General features: G+C 49.5%; 2 protein-coding genes across 3 annotated transcripts in view; both read left to right on the top strand.

Moving 5' to 3' along the window:
* Positions 1 to 17,696, top strand: part of Serpinh1 (serpin family H member 1) — a 671,742-nt gene that overhangs the window by 352,491 nt on the left and 301,555 nt on the right. The gene's annotated exons all lie outside the window — the stretch shown is intronic.
* The window catches only part of Slco2b1 (solute carrier organic anion transporter family member 2B1), a 46,895-nt gene that overhangs the window by 24,643 nt on the left and 4,556 nt on the right, over positions 1 to 17,696 (top strand). The window contains 4 exon segments of the mRNA XM_051149033.1: positions 262 to 452; positions 9,678 to 9,771; positions 13,562 to 13,919; positions 16,602 to 16,767. Coding sequence (XP_051004990.1) covers positions 262 to 452; positions 9,678 to 9,771; positions 13,562 to 13,919; positions 16,602 to 16,767 — 809 coding nt within the window.

Below are 17,696 nucleotides of genomic sequence, written 5' to 3'. Positions count from 1 at the left end.
TACATATATATATATATATATATATATATATATATATATATTAGTTTCTGTATAAAACTTCAACTCCCAATGCTATTACTATTTGTATGTCACAGTGGAAGAATCTGAGACACAGAGGTTAAGTAGCTGGCCCAAGATCATAAGTTATCACCTGACTCCAGGGATCCCTCCAGTACTCCATCAGCCTAGAGGTTGAGGGTTCGCAGGGATTGACATGGCAGCCAACTGTGGCACCAACATCATCATCGTTTTATCTTCCAGGAGGTATCACCTTGACCTCAAAAGACCCCCGATGGGTGGGCGCCTGGTGGCTGGGCTTCCTCATCTCTGCTGGACTGGTAGTACTGGCTGCCAGCCCCTACTTCTTCTTCCCCAGGAAGATGCCCAGGGAGAGACACGAGCTTCACTTCAGGCGGAAGGTCTTGGCAGGTTCGGCCTTGATTGTCAGAAAGGTAAGTGCCCTCCATGTACCAGCCCCTGCTCGGGCTCCAGATCCCACAGTAATGCTTCCTAGGAGGCTCATCCTTCCTGAGCAAGAGCCATTGGCCCCTCCCAACAGACCCGCACAGCGACCATCATGGGCCCCGTCCATGATCCAGGAGATGTAGGGCCAGAGGGAGAAGGAAATGATTTGCCTGAGTTCATTGAGCATGCCAGAGAGTCCTGGGGTGAGAACACAGGCTTGCTGGGGTTACTTAAAGATTTTGGAAATTCTTACCATGCTGGAAGATCCTAAGAAGTGGAGGTTATAGAACTTGTAAGAGTTCCTGAGAGAGCAGGGTTCCGAGCTGGACATATGAGGACACCAGCAAGTACAGAGAAGAGAGCTGAGGGATGCTGGAAGCAAGCAGCCTCAGCACAGGCTTCCACAGCAGACATGAACCTGGCCCTGACAGGTGCAGTGACAAGGCTAAGTATGCACTGAGCACTCTGGGTAAGGCTGGTGGGAGGTTTTGCCCAAAGGTCACACAACTGAGGGCCCCAGGAGCCACCAACCACAGGGCAGTATAGATGATTCTAAACCAAGGACTCCAAATTTTCCTTCTGGAAATTCACAAAATTCACACAAAAAAAATATGAGGCCTAAAAGACAAAAAGTTGATTCCAAATGACAAAAGCAAACAAACAAAAACTTTTTTCTTTTCTTTTTTTTTTTTTTTGTACTGGGGTCTCAACCTCTTGGGTTTTGCACATGCAGGGCAGGGTCTCCAACATAAAGCTATGTATATCTGGCCCTGGAAATGAGTTTTAAACATTTGTTTTGACAACATAATTTCAATCTCATCAATACTTTTATTATGTACAAACTTGACTACGTTCTAAAGCTTCGTGTGTTGTTTTCTCTTTTCCCAAGAGTGTGAGGTGGTTGCTAAAACCTCAAGCTTACATGTTAAGTAAGGTGCTTGTTGATATATAATTCTAATTGCAAGAGGACAATTTATAAAAATCCTGTTGGATATTCTGCATCGAGAGGAATTCTGCTTCCTGAGGCAACCCAGTGCTTCCAAGAGTGTTTGCTGCTGTGTAGGAGAGGACCTCCTTCTTAGAACAAGAAAGTTTGACCTAGGCAGTAGACCTGAAAAGACCATTTTTTCCCCATCATTTTTTTTTTTTTTAATTGAGGGTCAATTTTTAGGACGTGAGTTCGACTCTGTCTAAGCCCCAGGCCCATAAGCCCTATTGAATCTTGTCAACCTCCTCACCCCAGGGCCAAAGACAGCTCAGGTTGTGACAGTCAGCAGGGGCTAGAATCACAAAACCTTTGCTAGCTTCAAGACCTGAGGGATGGGGGCTGGAAAAATGGTTCAGCAGTTAAGGGCACTGACTGCTCTTCCAGAGGTTCTGAGTTCAATTCCCAGCAACCACATGGTGTCGCCCTCTTCTGACCTGCAGGTGTACATGCAGGCAGAGCACTGTATACATAATAAATAACTTTATATATATTAAAAAAAAAGACCTGAGGGTATCCTTGGAGGGACAGGAAGCAAGGACTCTTTACCAGATGCTGGGTGCATAAGGACTGGTGACCAGAAAGAGGTATATAGAGAGAGGCCACTGAGGCCACAACAGCCATGCTGGGAGCAGGCAGGCAAGCACCAGTGGGCAGGGAACAGGGGAGGTACAGGCTCTGCTGCCCTGGGACAGGACTTGCCCTCAAGTGCTTATTTTGCTGTGGCAATTCCTGGAGACAGCAGATGATTGGACTGACAGTGCCTGTGCTCGCTCGGAGGGTGGGGAGGGTTTGGAATCTCAGTTCTGCCTAGCTTGGGCCAAGATTCAAATTCCCGGAATATAGAGGGGAGTCCTTGGAAGGAAGAGTGTCACTTAGGAGGACAAGAAGCTGTGAGGCTGATGACAGGTACTCTGAGTCGGGCTCTATATTTGGACAGAGTACACTAGGTGTGGGCGGCTGTCTACTGGACTGCCTAACGGGTCAGCCCCGAACCTCCGCAGCAAGTCACTCCCCTGCGCTTGCTGTCGTGTGTGTGGTACATATAAGGTGCCAAGGTCAGATTCCGGGAGCACTACCCCACTGCCTTGGGTTCTGAGAATGTGCAGTCCTGGCTACTGCGATTCCTGGAGCCAGCTTTTGAGAGCTATGTGCCGTGGCAGCCTTGCGACGCTGGTCTTGATTGTGTGCCTGTCTGGCTGTCTGCATCTGCCTTGTCAGCTTGTGGGGTTCTGGGAGGGGAGGAGCTGAGAAGTTCTTAAGAAAAGATTGAAGGCTGAGAACATGGTGATCTGGTTTCCAGCAGCTCTCAGGCAGTAAATATTGATGTGAGAGGAATCGATCCTCTGCCTCCGCCTCCACCTCCACCTCCGCCTCTGCCTCCGCCTCCGCCTTCTTGAGGCCTCCAGGGCCAGCCAAGCTTCTTGCAGTAAGGTTGGCTGGCCTGGCCCACTAGAATCACTAATGAAGAGCCTAGAGAAGAAGTTACACTGGGTGAGATTGGCTGCTTCATCCTGCATGTGTCTCTCCTGTAAGTCAAAGCCAGTCTGTTTGGGAAACATTTTCAAGCATCTTCTCCCAGACTTAGGGCCTGGGACCTATATGTCCAGGAAGTGATGGTCACATCAAACAGTCCAGCAAACGTATTACTGCACATAGTTGCCTGGTGCTGACATCTCCCATGTTTCCAGTACCATGGCTAGGTTGTTGTTGTCATCACGTTGTACAGCAGTCCTCTTGAACTGCAGCCTGTATGCTCCCTGCAGCAGCTCCCCAGTCTCCTGCCAGCCCCCAGGAACCTCTGCACCCTTACTCCCCTGAGTTCCAGTTCCTGAGACTCCACCTACAAATAGCTGTCTGCATCTGGCATCTTACACGCAACGTAATACACTCTGTATTCATCCACAGTCCCGACAAGGGAAAGAATTTTGTTCCTTCTTAAGAATAGCACTCACTCACTGGCTGGAGAGATGGCTCAACAGTTAAGAGCACTGACTGCTCTTCCAGAGGACCAGGGTTCAATTCCCAGCACCCACATGGCAGCTCATAACTGCCAGTAACTCCAGTTCCAGAGGATCCAACACCCTCACACAGATGTACATAAAGGCAAAACACCAATGCACATGAAATAAGAAAAAATTAAGGAAAAAAAAAATAGTGCTCACATGGTCTTCATCCATTCCTCTGCTAGTGACTGTTGTGAGACACTCAGGTTGACTGGGCATCTAGGTAATTGTGAATGGTGCTGCAGTGAACATGGGCACGCAGCTTTCTCTAACACTAGACATCGCTGATCCGTCTGCCTACTGACCTTTGAGATTCTAGGAATTAGAGCTAGGACTGTCTGCACATGCTAGGCAAGCCCTGTACCACTCGGCTAGATCCCCCAACCCCATTTTCACCTTGAGCTTTTTCTTTTTGAGACAAGACTCTGTATTCCAGGCTCATTATATAGCCAAAGAGGACCGTGAACTCCTGAGTCTCCTACCCCGCCCCCAGCTGTGTGCTGGGAACACAGGCGTCCATCTTATGCGGGAGTGGGGCTTGAACCCAGGACTTCAGGAGTGCTCTGCAAGCACAGTACTGGCTGAGCTGCGCCCCCAGCTTTAGTCTTTGTGAGGCACCTCCATACTTTTTGGCTTGATGGCTCCACAAATCCATATTCCCACCAGTGGTTTGCAAGGTACCCTCATCTACAGCGCCTCGCCAGCCCTCACCTTTTGTCTTCTTTTTACCTGCCGCTCTGACTGGAGTGAGGCAATGGACCACTGTGTTTTTTATTTGTGTTTCAATAATCTCCCTTCCGTTGTATCCTGGAGAGAGTTTGAGGAGGCTCCCATGGAAGCCAGGTCTGGTGCTAAGTACAATGGTAGGAATTAGGTTAGCGTGTATTATGTTCTTCATGTCACTCTGCCGGGCCCTGTGTGTGTGTACAATATCTCACCTAATCCCTATTGCAGACACAGCTCCAATGTTCTGTTTACCCTTCAAAGACTTGAGCCACAGAGAGAGAGATTAGCGTGGTCACACGGCTGATAAATGCCACCGAGGTTCGGTTCCCGGAAAAAGCCATTCCGGTGCACTTTCTGAACTGATCAATGAATGAAAAAATGGCAGAAACATAAATCGGAGCAAAGGGTCCATGGAGTGAGAGAGTGGCTTGTCAACACCTGAGTGGACAGATCAGCTGGAGGAGGACAAGTGAGCCACTTACTTGACTAAATGGTCTGCTGCAGGACCCGCACTAGAAGAAGCTGAAGTCTAAGATGCCTTGGCCCTCTGCTCCAATTCTCTGCCCCACCCCTTAGATGGCCACCAGCTCGCAGATAGCTGTGCATGTGACTACGCTCTATGATGACACAGGTGGGCACTGAGAGTGACAAGGAGCTCATGATGAGCTGTCGGCCCATCCCTGGCTCCACAGCACTGGGACCTAGCCCCCGGAGGAAGCCTTATAGGACCTTAGCTGTCCCCAAAGATAGCTTCAGGATGGCTAGAGGCCCACATCAAGTCCTATTTCACAGCATGCATGTCCTGTGGACTTGCAGCTGTCAGCACCGAGCCATAAGAGAGGAAGTTCTACCAGGCTTGCTGACCTGGGCAAACCGCAGGCCAGATGGGTCACCCCCGACGCCTGCTTTGGGCAGCACAGTGCTTCCTGTCTGAGGAACCCGCTATTAGTCAGCAGTCCTCAAAACAGATGGAGGTGGAAAGGTAGAAAAAAAATTGGGGTGGTGGGGGCTCTTGACACCTCTGGAGTAAAGTCCCCATCCCTTCATCTGGCCACACAGCCCACCATGGTCTGGCCACACAGCCACCATGGTCTGGCCACACAGCCCACCACTTTTCCTGGTGCTTCCTTGGGAAGCACTGGCTTTATTCAGGTTGCAGTGGTACCCAGTCTGTTCTGACGCAGGCTCTGTCCACTTCCATGCCTCAGGTCATGCTGTACCCTGCTCCATCATCTCTCCTTCCCAGCCATGCTCTTCCCTGAACACATCTTCTAACGCCTCCCCATCACCACCCAGGCAGATCTGCCTCTCCCTTCTTCTGTCTCCAAACCCCATGTCCTTTTTCGCAGCCTGTGCCAGGGGTACCAGAGAACCTGAGTTTGATGTCCTGCTCTACCACGTCTCCTCGGTGACATTTCCCACTGTGTTGTTCTCCACCAATTGAGTGCAGACAGACAGTGCCTAGACTGAAATGACAGGGCAGATGTGACAGTGCATTGAACCTCACAGGGATGTAGATGCAAGGAGGAGGTAACACTGTGACCGTGGCACGAAACTCACAAGATTCTCCTTGCTCTCAAGGCTGAGGCTGCCCCTCCCTGGTGAGAAAGGTGGGGAAGTTGACAGTCTATACCATCTTCTTCTTGTACTCCTGGCATCTTTTCCTCAGCTATCCAGGTCCTTACCCTGGCCAAGAAAAAAAAAGTACCTTGGTCCTTGGTCTATGACAGCATGTCCAAAGAGGTTATCAAGAGAGTGTTTTTTTTTTGTGTGTGTGTGTGTGTGTGTGTGTGTGTGATGGGGGGGGGGAGGCTAAAGTCTCTAGTAGCTACAATTAAAAGTCAATTAAATTTATTTTAATAATAAAATTTAGACTGGGCATAATGTCACAGGCTCGAAAAGCCAGCACTTGTGATGCAGGAGGATTAGGAGTTTGAAGTCAGCTGTATGTGATAACTCACGCCTATAATCCCAGAACTCTAGCATCTAAGGCAGAAGGATAACCATGAGTTTAAGGCATGGTAAGCTCCAGGCCAGCCTGAGCTATACAGTGAGATTCTGTTTCAGAAACCTACAAGAAGAACATTATGATGGACAGATCTGGGCCCAGGGGTCCTGCTCAAACTATGGCACCAACCAACCACAATATGTGCAGTAAACTTTGAACCCCTACTCGGATCTAGCCAATGGACAGGACATTCTCCACAGTTGAGTGGAGAGTGGGGTCTGACTTTCACACGAACTCTGGTGCCCCATAGTTGACCATATCCCCTGGATGGGGAGGCCTGGTGGCACTCAGAGGAAGGATAGCAGGCTACCAAGAAGAGACTTGATACCCTATGAGCATATACAGGGGAGGAGGTCCCCGTCAGTCACAGTCATAGGGGAGGGGAGTAAGGGGAAAATGGGAGGGAGAAATGGGAGATACAAGGGATGGGATAATAATTGAGATGTAATATGAATAAACTAATAAAATATATTTTTAAAACTTTAAAAGGAGTTTAGGGTCACCTTCAGTCAGCCTGGACCACATGAGACCTGTCTCAAAAACAAAAGCATATATACATTCTACTAAGCCTAAAATATTCTAATTTGGGCATATAATAATATAAAAAATTTATTCCTATATCTTGAAAATAAATATATATTTTATTGGCTATATCAAGTGCTTAGTCACTGCATGGGATTAGTGGATGCTGCATTAGCTAATGTGGCTACAGCAGGCATGTCCAACCTGCAGCCAGAAGCCACTCTAAGCCAGGATAGCTGTATGCAACCCAACAGAAATCCTTGGGTCTTAGTTGTATCACTTTCTAGCTGTGCGATGCCCATTCTCAGAGCAAGTTTGCTCTCACGGGAAGAGGCTGAGGACTCCTCATCCCCTGCTCTTTGTAGGTCCCAAGGATAGAACAAGCTCAGACATGTGCAGCCTTGAGCCCACACATCCAAGGCCCAGCATCTCCTGGCATCTCCCTCAGTTCTGCTAGGCCCTGGGGAGCTCTGTCAATCAATGCAGGACTCTGGACCATCCTAGTCTGAGGGCTGCCTCCAAGTGTGACAATACTTGGTGCTTCTTGGTTTTCTCTTGCTTTTCTTACTTCCCTTCCGAGAGCCCGGCATTGGCCGCAGCAGCTGGTTAGCGCCATCTCCAGTTCTTCGTTCAGTGGAGATTGATCAGATATGATTTTGCTTCAGGTCCCTGTAGTGAGTGAGTACCACAGTTCAAGCAGAGAACGAGATAAACACGATGCCTGCTTACGGCTTATGCAGAACCCTCTATAGCCATGAACAAGACAGACCCAGAGCAAGGTTTGACTCAGACTGAAGTGTTTGGAAAACATATTTATTTCATTTCTATAAAAATCTATTTAATTTCTATTCTGAATCCTCAGTCTCCCAGATAATTCTGAAAGTCAACTTATTCTTTCTCAGGGATCCTCCACCAAGGTAAAGCAAATCTTGTGATATACTGTCCCCACGCACCACAGAGACCCCAGCTCTACCTACAAAGCAAAGTATCAGCCGATCCTGGTCACTTAAGGCAGTGCTCTGGCCCATATGGTTCCCCTTAGCATGCTGGGAACAGAGGCATCCTGGCCTGGCCAGCAGTTTGCAAAGACTGCCTCTCTGTGCCAGGTCTCTGAGGTACAGGGCTCCCTGCTACTAACAGAAGCTAAAGGCTGCTTGTTGCCCACCTCATACTCATTTCCTGTCGCTGTCCTGCTTCTGTTCCTCATCACTGAGAGAATGGCAAAACCCATTAGAGCTTTCTGCCCTGCCACCACCTCTCTCCGCCAAAGCCAGGCCAGGAAACCCAAAGCTGTGCCCAGCTAAAACGTAAGATGACGGAAAGGCAAAGAGCCCAAGGTGCCGTGACTGGATTAATATTTGAATGAATTGCCTGCTGGGACAGGTCAGGTTTTGGCAGCCAGTGCAGGGAGCAAGACAAGGGGAGATTGGACAAGGGTTCTGTGATAAGAAGGCCATGGGCCCTGAAATGGGAAAAGCAGGCATTAGAGTCTCTTGAAAAATGAGATAGGAAGCCGGAGCACGGTGGTTAATGCCTACGATCTTGCCACATTTTGAAGTCATCCTGGTATACAAAGTGAGTCCCAAGCCAGTCAGAGTTACAAGGTATGACCCTGTCACAAAAAGAAAAGATAAGTGAGTTGAGAAAGTGCCATCAGTCTCAACCACTGAGAAGCCTACTCTCTCGGCCCACAAACTTAGTTCCAGAGAATTGGCTTTGCCTTACACTGGGCGAAAATCTTTTCCCTCGAAGTTGCTGACTGCTGACTCTGGCCTCAGCCTACCTAGAAAAATATAATGACATCAAACCTGCAGGCACCATAGGGTGTTTATCACGTTGGATAATAAGAGTAGCAAAGGCGTTGCTTAATGTCATGGTGACATTGATGATGGGTGCTAGTGGTGGTGGGACAGATGACCTTGGTCATATGTTCCAATTCACTTTCCTGTTGCTGTGATAAACACCTCAAACAAAAGCAACTTGGAAAGGAAAGGGTTACAGTCCATCCTTGAGGGAAGTCAGAGCAGAAACTCAAAGAGAGCAGTTCCAACAGGTGTACTTCTTAGAGTGATATCGTGGAAGAATGCTGTTCATAGGGCTTGCTTCCAGGCTCATGTTCAGCTACTTTCTTACAGGCCCACTTGCCCAGGGGTAGTTCTGCCCACAGTGGGCTGGTCCCTCCTACATCAATTGGCAATCAAGAAGATGACCCACAGACATTCCCATAGGCCAGTCAGATGGAGACATTGCTTCAGTTGAGGTTTCCAGGTGTGTCGAGTTCATAACCAAGATTAGTCATCACATGATGTCAACGGCATTGATAATGATGTCTGCAATGAAAGTACTATTGGAGACTGCAGTGGTCAGCAATGGCAATGTTATTGGTGAAGATTGTGAGTTGATGATGTTCCTTTTGATGACATTAGTCATTTGGTGATCAAGATGAGGTTGGTGGCATTGATTGACACTGATGAAGATTATTAAAGACGATGATATTATAATCACAATATTGGCTGTGATTCTGAAGGTAGAGGTAATCATGATCATGACAGACATCCTGTGGCTAGGACAGAGGCAGTGACAATCACATTATGACAGTATCATCGTGAATAAGTCGGTCGTCTAACTGGTTGTGAAGATAGTGCTGAAATGAATAGGAATAGTAGGCCTGACTATAACTGTGGCTATAGTGATGACTGTCACCAGCATCCTGTTTCATTTAGCATGTTAATGGCAACATGTTACAGTTTAACCACAAGAGTTTCATTCAGTCTTTCAAATCCTCTTGTTGAGTACCTAGAGGGCCAAGAACCAATGGAATGCCTGTATTCTATGCTCCTGATGAGGCTCCAGAGCTCCTGGCCCCTCCCTATCCCAGAGTTCCCCCAGCCCTGCCTATCCTACTGCCATGTCTGAACAGGATCTCTTGCATCCAGCTGACTGGCCTGGCCGTATGTCTTCCTAGGGCGAGGAACACTCCTCTCAACAGGAGCCTCTAAAGAAAGAGGCTGGATTGGCCCAGATTGCCCAGGACTTGACTGTGGTCCAGTTTATCAAAGGTAAGTGAGCCCAGATGGAAGTGGAAGGAGGAAACTAGAGGTGCCTTTGAGATTATACAGAACATGGTCCCCCCATCCCCCTTAAAGTCTTTCCTTATTAATTAGTCTGCTTCCACAGTCAGCCTCTCATGAGTCCAGACACTTCTGGAAAGTTTGGTCATCAACCCCTCTCTGCAGGGGTTCTAATGTCCATCACAATCTTTCTTGTCCCTCTAGGTCACGTTCAAGAACCCTTCTGTCCTCTAAATATGCCTGGCTCCCACCAGGGACAAGCCTACATGCCTCCAGGCTCTCAGCATCCTTGGAGCATCTAGCTCAGCTCTGCCTTGTCTTTGCTCATCCCCAGCCATAAGTAATGAGCTGCTGAAGGTCAATGCTTGTGTCCTTCGTCCACTTTCCTCTAAGCCTGGCAGCAGGAAGCCTTGAGTAAATTCTCATTAACTCTCCCAGCTGTGGCATGGTTAGAAAGCCAGAGACCTGGTGGGGGTTTGTTGATGTTGTTGCTGTTTTGTGGGGGATTTGAGAGGGTGTTGGGTTGTTGGTTGGTTGGGTTGGGTTGGGTTGGGTTGGGTTGGGTTGGGTTGGTTCTTGGTCCTTGCTTCTCTGTGGACTTAGTTTCCCAGGACAATTTCTCCATACAGTAGGAAATAGATTCACTGACAGAAATTTCATGCTACCCTAATCCTGACACTAGGAAATCAATCAGTCAGTTCCCGGAGCCCACAGTAGGATCAGGCAGCATTTTATAAAGAACTCAATCATGTGGACACTGATTGAGTACCTGCTGTGTGCCAGGCAGACAAGTCAAAAGGCCTTGATGTAAGGCCTGCCAGACTCTGGTCAGTGTACAGTCTTGTACACTGACTCTAACCTGAGTTTCCTCATATAAAAATTGGGCTGATAATACTTCCTTTGCCTTTCTTAAGCATTAGTGTGACTGTCAAGTAGATGAGGTGTGGACAGACAACACTGTCTACAATTTTTAAAAACTGCCTATGTAAGGTATAGTTTTCCTATGGTCACACCTACTGTTTTGTTCTTATTCATGCTTGAACAGTAACTAGACCTGCTGTGGTTTAGGATGTCATTATCCGAAGGGGTCCTTTGCCTTCACCAAAGATATTTTGTAGCAGGAAAGAATTGGATCCAATTCTTTCCCAGTTTTCTAAGATTTGTTGGGGGTATCTATAGTCTAGCCTTCCAATTTTCCAGCATTCCCAGGAGAAGAGAATATCTGAATTCCATGGGGGCCTAGAGACAGTAGCGTGCCTCAAGTCACCCCCATGGCTTAGAGGAACGTATTAATCACTGCTCTGCCTCCTGCCTGGAGAGCAGCTGGGGCTGGTTACACAAATTAAATCCTAGAGCTGGTGGTCCAAGGCAGCTCATCTCTGGACCATTCGGTTTCTAGAGGAGCCTAGAGGAGCTGGAGAGTGGGCTGTGCATAGGCCTTGTGGCTGGTTAGCTAACTTGGCCTCTGGACAGCAAAGCTCTACATGGACCTGGCTTTGACCACCTGCAATCATGAGAGACGCAGAAGGAGAAGTAACTCTTGGGGAAGCAACCCCTGACTGAGGAGGTCCTTGTCTGATGGGAGCAACATGGTCCAGGAGTTAGGAAGAGGCCTGTGACTTGAGGGCTGAAACAGCACTAAACTGAGGGCACATCTGTCTGTTTTAAAAGGCTAGTGCCTGGCCTCTGAGCTGGGCAAGAAGCTGAGTTGAGGAAGGTCCTGCAGTGTCTGCTGGGGAGACCTTGTGCTGAGTGAGGGAAGCCCTGGCTTAAAAGGAGGATGAACCCCTGAGCAGGAGGCAGGCCCGGGAATTCCCCTGCAGGTAGCTAAGGCCTGGTCCTGCCCTCCAGGAATTTTCCATCCCTTGTGGAGAAGGCTGTAGCTGCTGGGGAGGGGTGGCGGCTGGGCTTATAGTCCACTGCCATGATGAGGACAGCAGAATGAGCAGCATAAAGAGGGAGCCCTTTGCCAGAAAAAGACAGGAACAGAAGTGGGAGGGGCAGGAGAGAGAGTGGTTCTATGGTAGAAGTGAAGAGAGCCTGGCCTTGCCCTGTCCTCTCTGGACAAACCTGAATCAGTCTCAATCTCTCTCTCTCTCTCTCTCTCTCTCTCTCTCTCTCTCTCTCTCTCTCTCTCTCTATCTATCTATCTATCTCTCTCAATCTCTCAATCTCTCAGTCTTTCAATCTCTCTGGGCCCCACTTTGCAATGAAGGCCAAGTGATACAAAAATCTCTTAGCTCATATGGAACTTCAGATGCCCTGGGCAACGAGTGGAAAGAGAGAGGAGGAGAAAAGGAGGAACGGAGATCAGGAGGAGAGAGAGAAAGAGGGATGGAGAGAGGGAAAGGGCTGCAGCAGCTGCCTGGAGTGAGGTCTAGGATCACCTAGCCTGGTCCAAATGCCAGCTGAATAGACAATTTGGAGGCAAGGGACTGGGGACTTGGAGGAGGCATTCCACAGCTGTAGCCCCTATTCGCCCTTCCAGGGCTGACTTTATTTTCTGGCTCCAAAAGAAACAGGCCCATCCCATGAGGATAGGGACCAAGCTAGTCTGCTGACAATGACAACAACCCTCTGAAAGCAGACAGGACGTGTCTTCTGTAACACAGGGACACAAGCTTTGGTCTGACAGGAATAGAAGGCCCTCTCGCCTGACCTCCATGGCTATCTCTCCTCACCAGCACACCCTGGTTTCTCTCCACTTCCCCCTACCCTCATACCATCTGTCTAACAGTGGAGAGCTCCATATGTCAGTACAGAAAGTGTCCTCTGGCATCCCTGGGCACCTCTACTCTCCAGGACACTGAACGCAGGAGGGACGGGACTTACTATTCTGAGCTCCGAGGCTTAGCACTTTCAGGGAGGATAGCCTGAAGGAGGCACTGGGACAGGATTCAGGGGTTACCCAGGGCCTGTGGAAGTCCCCAGTGCCAGAACAACCAGGACCATTGCCTGTCTCCAGCCTGGGGTCCTGGTCACACCCCTACTGGGCATTCCTCTTCAAGTCCCCTTCGGTCTCTAGGTCCTAGCTCTGTCCAATAGCCAGGAACCCTCCTGCCCAAGGCTACCCAGGGATCACTTTCTCTGGAGACCTGAGGGTTCTTCTGCACCAGGCCCTTGGACATTTGAGCTGGTCCTCATTCATTAAACAGTATTGACAAAATGAATAGTGTGCCCTGGGCTCTAGAGGTAAAAAGCAACTGATACCATAAAAATTACTACTCTGAAATAAGATGGGGGTGGGGTAAGGTGGCCAAAAAAAAAAACCAAAAAACCAAAAAACCCCAGTTAAATGAATAGATGTGCAATCTGTGAGGCATGGGGCAGCAGTGGGCACCTGAGCTAAGGACAAAGAAGGGAGGATTCAAGCCCAAGTTGGCAAGGAAAGAGTAGTACAGGATGGAAAGGGTTCAGTGGGAGACAGGAAAGGGAGAATAATTCAATAGAAATGGGAAAATCTGAAATGAGGTAGAGTGAATGAAATAGACTCAAATGAGATGGTATGAAATAGAACTGTATCAACTCCAACAGAGCTGAACAGAAATAAACACGTTAAATAAACTCCCATGTAACTCAGTGAACTAAAAGGCATGAAGAGAATTTCAAAACTGGGGCTGGACAGAAAGGAGTCAAACGTAACGGGATAGCATAGGCTGCTCTAGAATTAAATAGAATGGAATGAAAGAGCTAGAAGGGAACAGAAGGGGCAGGGTGGACAGGCATGAATGGCGTGGCTAGCTGCCCACACTGACTTCCTTCCCACTTATCCCGACAGTCTTCCCTAGCGTGCTGCTGAGGACACTGCGTCACCCCATCTTCTTGCTGGTAGTCCTATCCCAGGTGTGCACCTCATCCATGGTGGCAGGGATGGCCACCTTCCTGCCTAAGTTCCTGGAACGCCAGTTTTCCATCACAGCCTCCTTTGCCAACCTGCTTCTCGGCTGCGTCAGCATCCCCATGGCCATTGTGGGCATCGTGGTGGGAAGTGTCCTGGTCAAGCGGCTCCACCTGAGCCCCGTGCAGTGCAGCGCCCTCTGCCTGCTGGGGTCACTGCTGTGTCTGCTGCTCAGCTTGCCACTTTTCTTCATTGGCTGCTCTACCCATCATGTTGTAGGCATCACCCGGGACCTGGGGTGAGTAGACACACGCATGAGAAGGTGCCTAGTGACGGCACGTTGGTGAGCCACCTACCTTTCTCACCTCCCCCAGAGCACTGTCTCCCCTCCCTGACCCTGCAGTGCCTGCAAAGTTTTATGCAAGTCCCTCCTTAGGCTCAGGTACAAGCAAGCAGTGGTCACTAGAAGGCATCGAATGCCATAGAAGAGATGTGGATGGAACATCAATGGGACCTCTGGGAAGGGCCAGAGGTTGAGTCAAAGGGCAGTATTGTTTTAAAATTATGTGTATTATCTATATTATCTGTAGGCCCAGCTAGCAATCAATCAAGACACAAACACTTGTGACATTTTAAAATAGCCTTAGTTATCCTGGGGCAGGGCAGATAATCAATCCTTAAATTACCTCCCTTAGTGGGGCAGACATGGGATCCCTGCCTCAATCCCATGCCATCTGCTTCTAATAATTTATATCAAGTTACCTCCCATCCATAATCCTAAATACTTGCTAATGTTCTTCATCTGGGCCGGATTCTCCATCCACGCTGGTCATGTGCTTCTCCTCCATCTAACCCATGGCAGCCTTCCTCTCTCCCTTCAGGGTCTCTCTCCTTTCTCCTCATGGTGGTCTCTCTTTTCTTCCTAGGATTCTTCTCTCTCTCCTAGCCCCACCTATCTCCTTTGCCCTGCCCAGATGAGATGGCTTTTTATTAAGCAAAAGGTGGGTCAGAGACAGCAAGCAGTAATTAGCATCAAAATACATCAGACCATCCCCCAACAGGGCAGCCACTTGTGAGATGGTGTTTCCTGGGAGGCTGAGACCTGTGGGCCAGCACAAGTGGCATGGAGGCCATGCATAGGAGGCAGGACTCAGGGTAGCCTGAGGGAGGCTTTTGCTCCCAGCTGAGATTAGGTCTGCCCAAGAAGGGGCAAGCTCCATGCCTTGGAGAAAAGGGAGCGGAGCAGAGAGCTGAGCAGTCCTCCTCAAGGAGGCAGAAGAGATTGAGAAACCCTGCCTCTTGCTACAATGACCTCATTTTCCCAGGAAGATGTCCTAAGCTTTGTTTGGCCCGGCACCCAGCTAGAATTTCCCAGCTTCCTCCTCCTTGGCACAGCCTCCCTCACTCAAGTGCCAGGTTCCCTCCTCACCTGGATTCCTACAAGTGACTGCCAGAGGACTCTGCTCAGGGCCAAGGCACCTTGGGTCCCACCCTCATCACTTCTTTCTCCTTTCTCTCTCCTTTTCCCAAGCATCCAGGCTGTTTGGAGTAGGGCCTTCCATGTGTAGGACATGCCCTAGGGGCCCCCAGAAAGCCCTAAGTCCAAGCAAGGACGATTCTTCCCAATAATGTTTCAATTAAAAGGCAATGGCTATTTTACCATCATCCTTTAAGAGTCAGTGGGGAAAACAATACAACAATGATAGAAACCATTACCAAGATCTCATGGGGACTTAATGGAATATACGAGGGAAGCCTTGAGCCTGCTGGATGTGTAAGAGACACTGGCTCTGGCCGGTTGTCCTTGACACTGGTTGTACAGGAATAGAGAAATTCCCCTCAATTAACTCAGTTAGTCTCAGACATCCTGTCTCCTTTCTCCCCTTCTCCCCCAGCCTTGACACCGCCTCACTCATATTCTTTTTTTTTTTTTTTTTTTTTTTTTTTTTTTTTTTTGAGACAGGGTTTCTCTGTGTAGCCTTGGCGGTCCTGGACTCACTTTGTAGACCAGGCTGGCCTCAAATTTACAGCAATCTGCCTGCCTTTGACTCCAAGTGCTGGGATTATAGGTGTACGCCACCACGCCTGTTCTCACTCATATTCTTACCAAGGATGTTGATGAGTTCCGGGTTCTGGTTCACTGAAGCCTTCTGGGACCAGTCAAGTTTCCTTCAGTGTTCCACTGAGTCTCAACAAGATCTCTATAATGGGTTCCGTTGTTACCCCCACTTTACTGATGATGCAGCGTCACCTGGCAAAGGAGCTATGTTTCCTCCTTGCATGAAGCCTGATCACAGCCTATGTCCCCAAGCCATCCTCTTGTCCCCACCCCAGGACAATCACTCTTCTGGGTCAGCCTCTCTTTAGTCTCTGCTTCTGTCCACCCTCAGTTCTCCAGCTAAGGCAAGAGCTTCCCTGGCATCTTGGAGCCGATCCTCTGGTGGGGCAGTTGGCACAGCAAGCAGGACGAGAGAAAGAACACAGAGGTCGTGAGACCTCAGGAGGATGACAGTGAGAAGGGAGCCCCGCCTGGATAACAGAACAATTAAGGACTCATAGGGAGGAAGGCACAGGCTGAAGGTCCCACAGCTGGTTGGTCTCCTCACCAGGGCCCATCACAGCTGTGCTTTGCTGAGACAAGGCAAGCCATTCAGCTCGTAGAGAGAATGGTCCTTTCATCTGACGCTCACTTTGGAAGGAATTTCTGTGTGTTCTATCCACATAAAGGGATATTTGCAGAAGTTCCCAGACATGTAGAATCCAGGCCACGAAGGCTCTCCACAGCCTCTGGCCCAGACTCTTCAGTCTACCCCCCCCCCCCCCCCCAATTAGAAAGTCCCTTGAACGGCACTGTTTCTCCCTCAGGGGACAGCTGCAGCTGACATTGCTGGCCACTCCTCTCAGAGTACGAGCCAGGACTGCAGAGAGGGACCCGAGAGAGGAGAGCCCAGCCAAACACATGTGTCTTCTCTCCATCTAGTGCCCAGCCAGGAACAAGCCTGTTTCCTGGCTGCGCAGAGCCCTGCTCCTGCCAATCGGATGACTTTAACCCTGTTTGTGACACCAGTGCCTATGTGGAGTACACCACGCCCTGCCATGCTGGCTGCACAGGTCGTGTGGTCCAGGAAGCTCTGGGCAAAAGCCAGGTAAGGCTAACCTCCCATGCAGCCTCAGCCTCCACCTCCGGGGACCCCTACCCCTCCTCGCATGTGCTGCCTGTCACTCTCTCCCACTCTTCCTCTCTCCCTCTTCCTTCTGTCAGTCATGTTCCTCTGCTCAGCCAGGTTCAGAGCATCATTCTTTCAATATGTTCCATTGCCAGCCCAGGGCTTAGGGAAGCGAGCCAGAGCTCCCAGTTGCTAGTCTGCTCAAGGAAATGCCCCACTGGGATTCCAGGCCGCAGGTGGACAGAAGTGGTCCCTACCACTACATACAAGATCAGAGAGGTCACAGCCCACCTGGGAGGACCACAGAGGGCTCCAAAAGAAGCAGCATCTGTGACAGATCTTCCAGGGCCACTAGGCAAACAAGGACTTGTGATGGGAGGGCTTTCCAGGCAGGACAACAGCATTATGCAGAGATTTAAAGAACATGCACTGTGCGTGGGCTTCTTAGATCCTGGGCCCTGCACTGAACAAGGATGCAAAGAGCCATCATGCCTAGGAGATGTTCAGCACTCACTTTTATTCTGCCCATTGTACGGATAGGAAATGAAAGCTTGGGAAAGGACCAGGCAGTGCCCAGAGTCTCATACTAGAGCTGGGACTAGAATCCAGGTCAGTGCCTCTCCATCCCAGCCTCACCTGATCCAGAGGTAAGGGTCTTAGAGGAGGGTCAGCACTCAGGGGACACCTTTCCAGCCTGGGATTGTCTCTTGCCACATGTACCTCTTTAGTTCTGCATAAGTACCCGGGCTCTAGGATGGACTGGTCTATGCCCGAGGTGCACTCGGAGAGGTGACAGGGTAAGATGGGGAAAGGTAGACCCTGACTGGATCTCAGGTTTATAAGGCAGAAATCAAGCCCCTGGGAAAGACTGAGGCATCTGTGAGAGCCTCCCACCATGGACACTGACG

The sequence above is a fragment of the Acomys russatus genome, chromosome 7, assembly GCF_903995435.1.
Source record: "Acomys russatus chromosome 7, mAcoRus1.1, whole genome shotgun sequence".
Lineage (NCBI taxonomy): Eukaryota > Metazoa > Chordata > Mammalia > Rodentia > Muridae > Acomys > Acomys russatus.
This window is presented reverse-complemented; position numbering and strand designations above follow the sequence as displayed.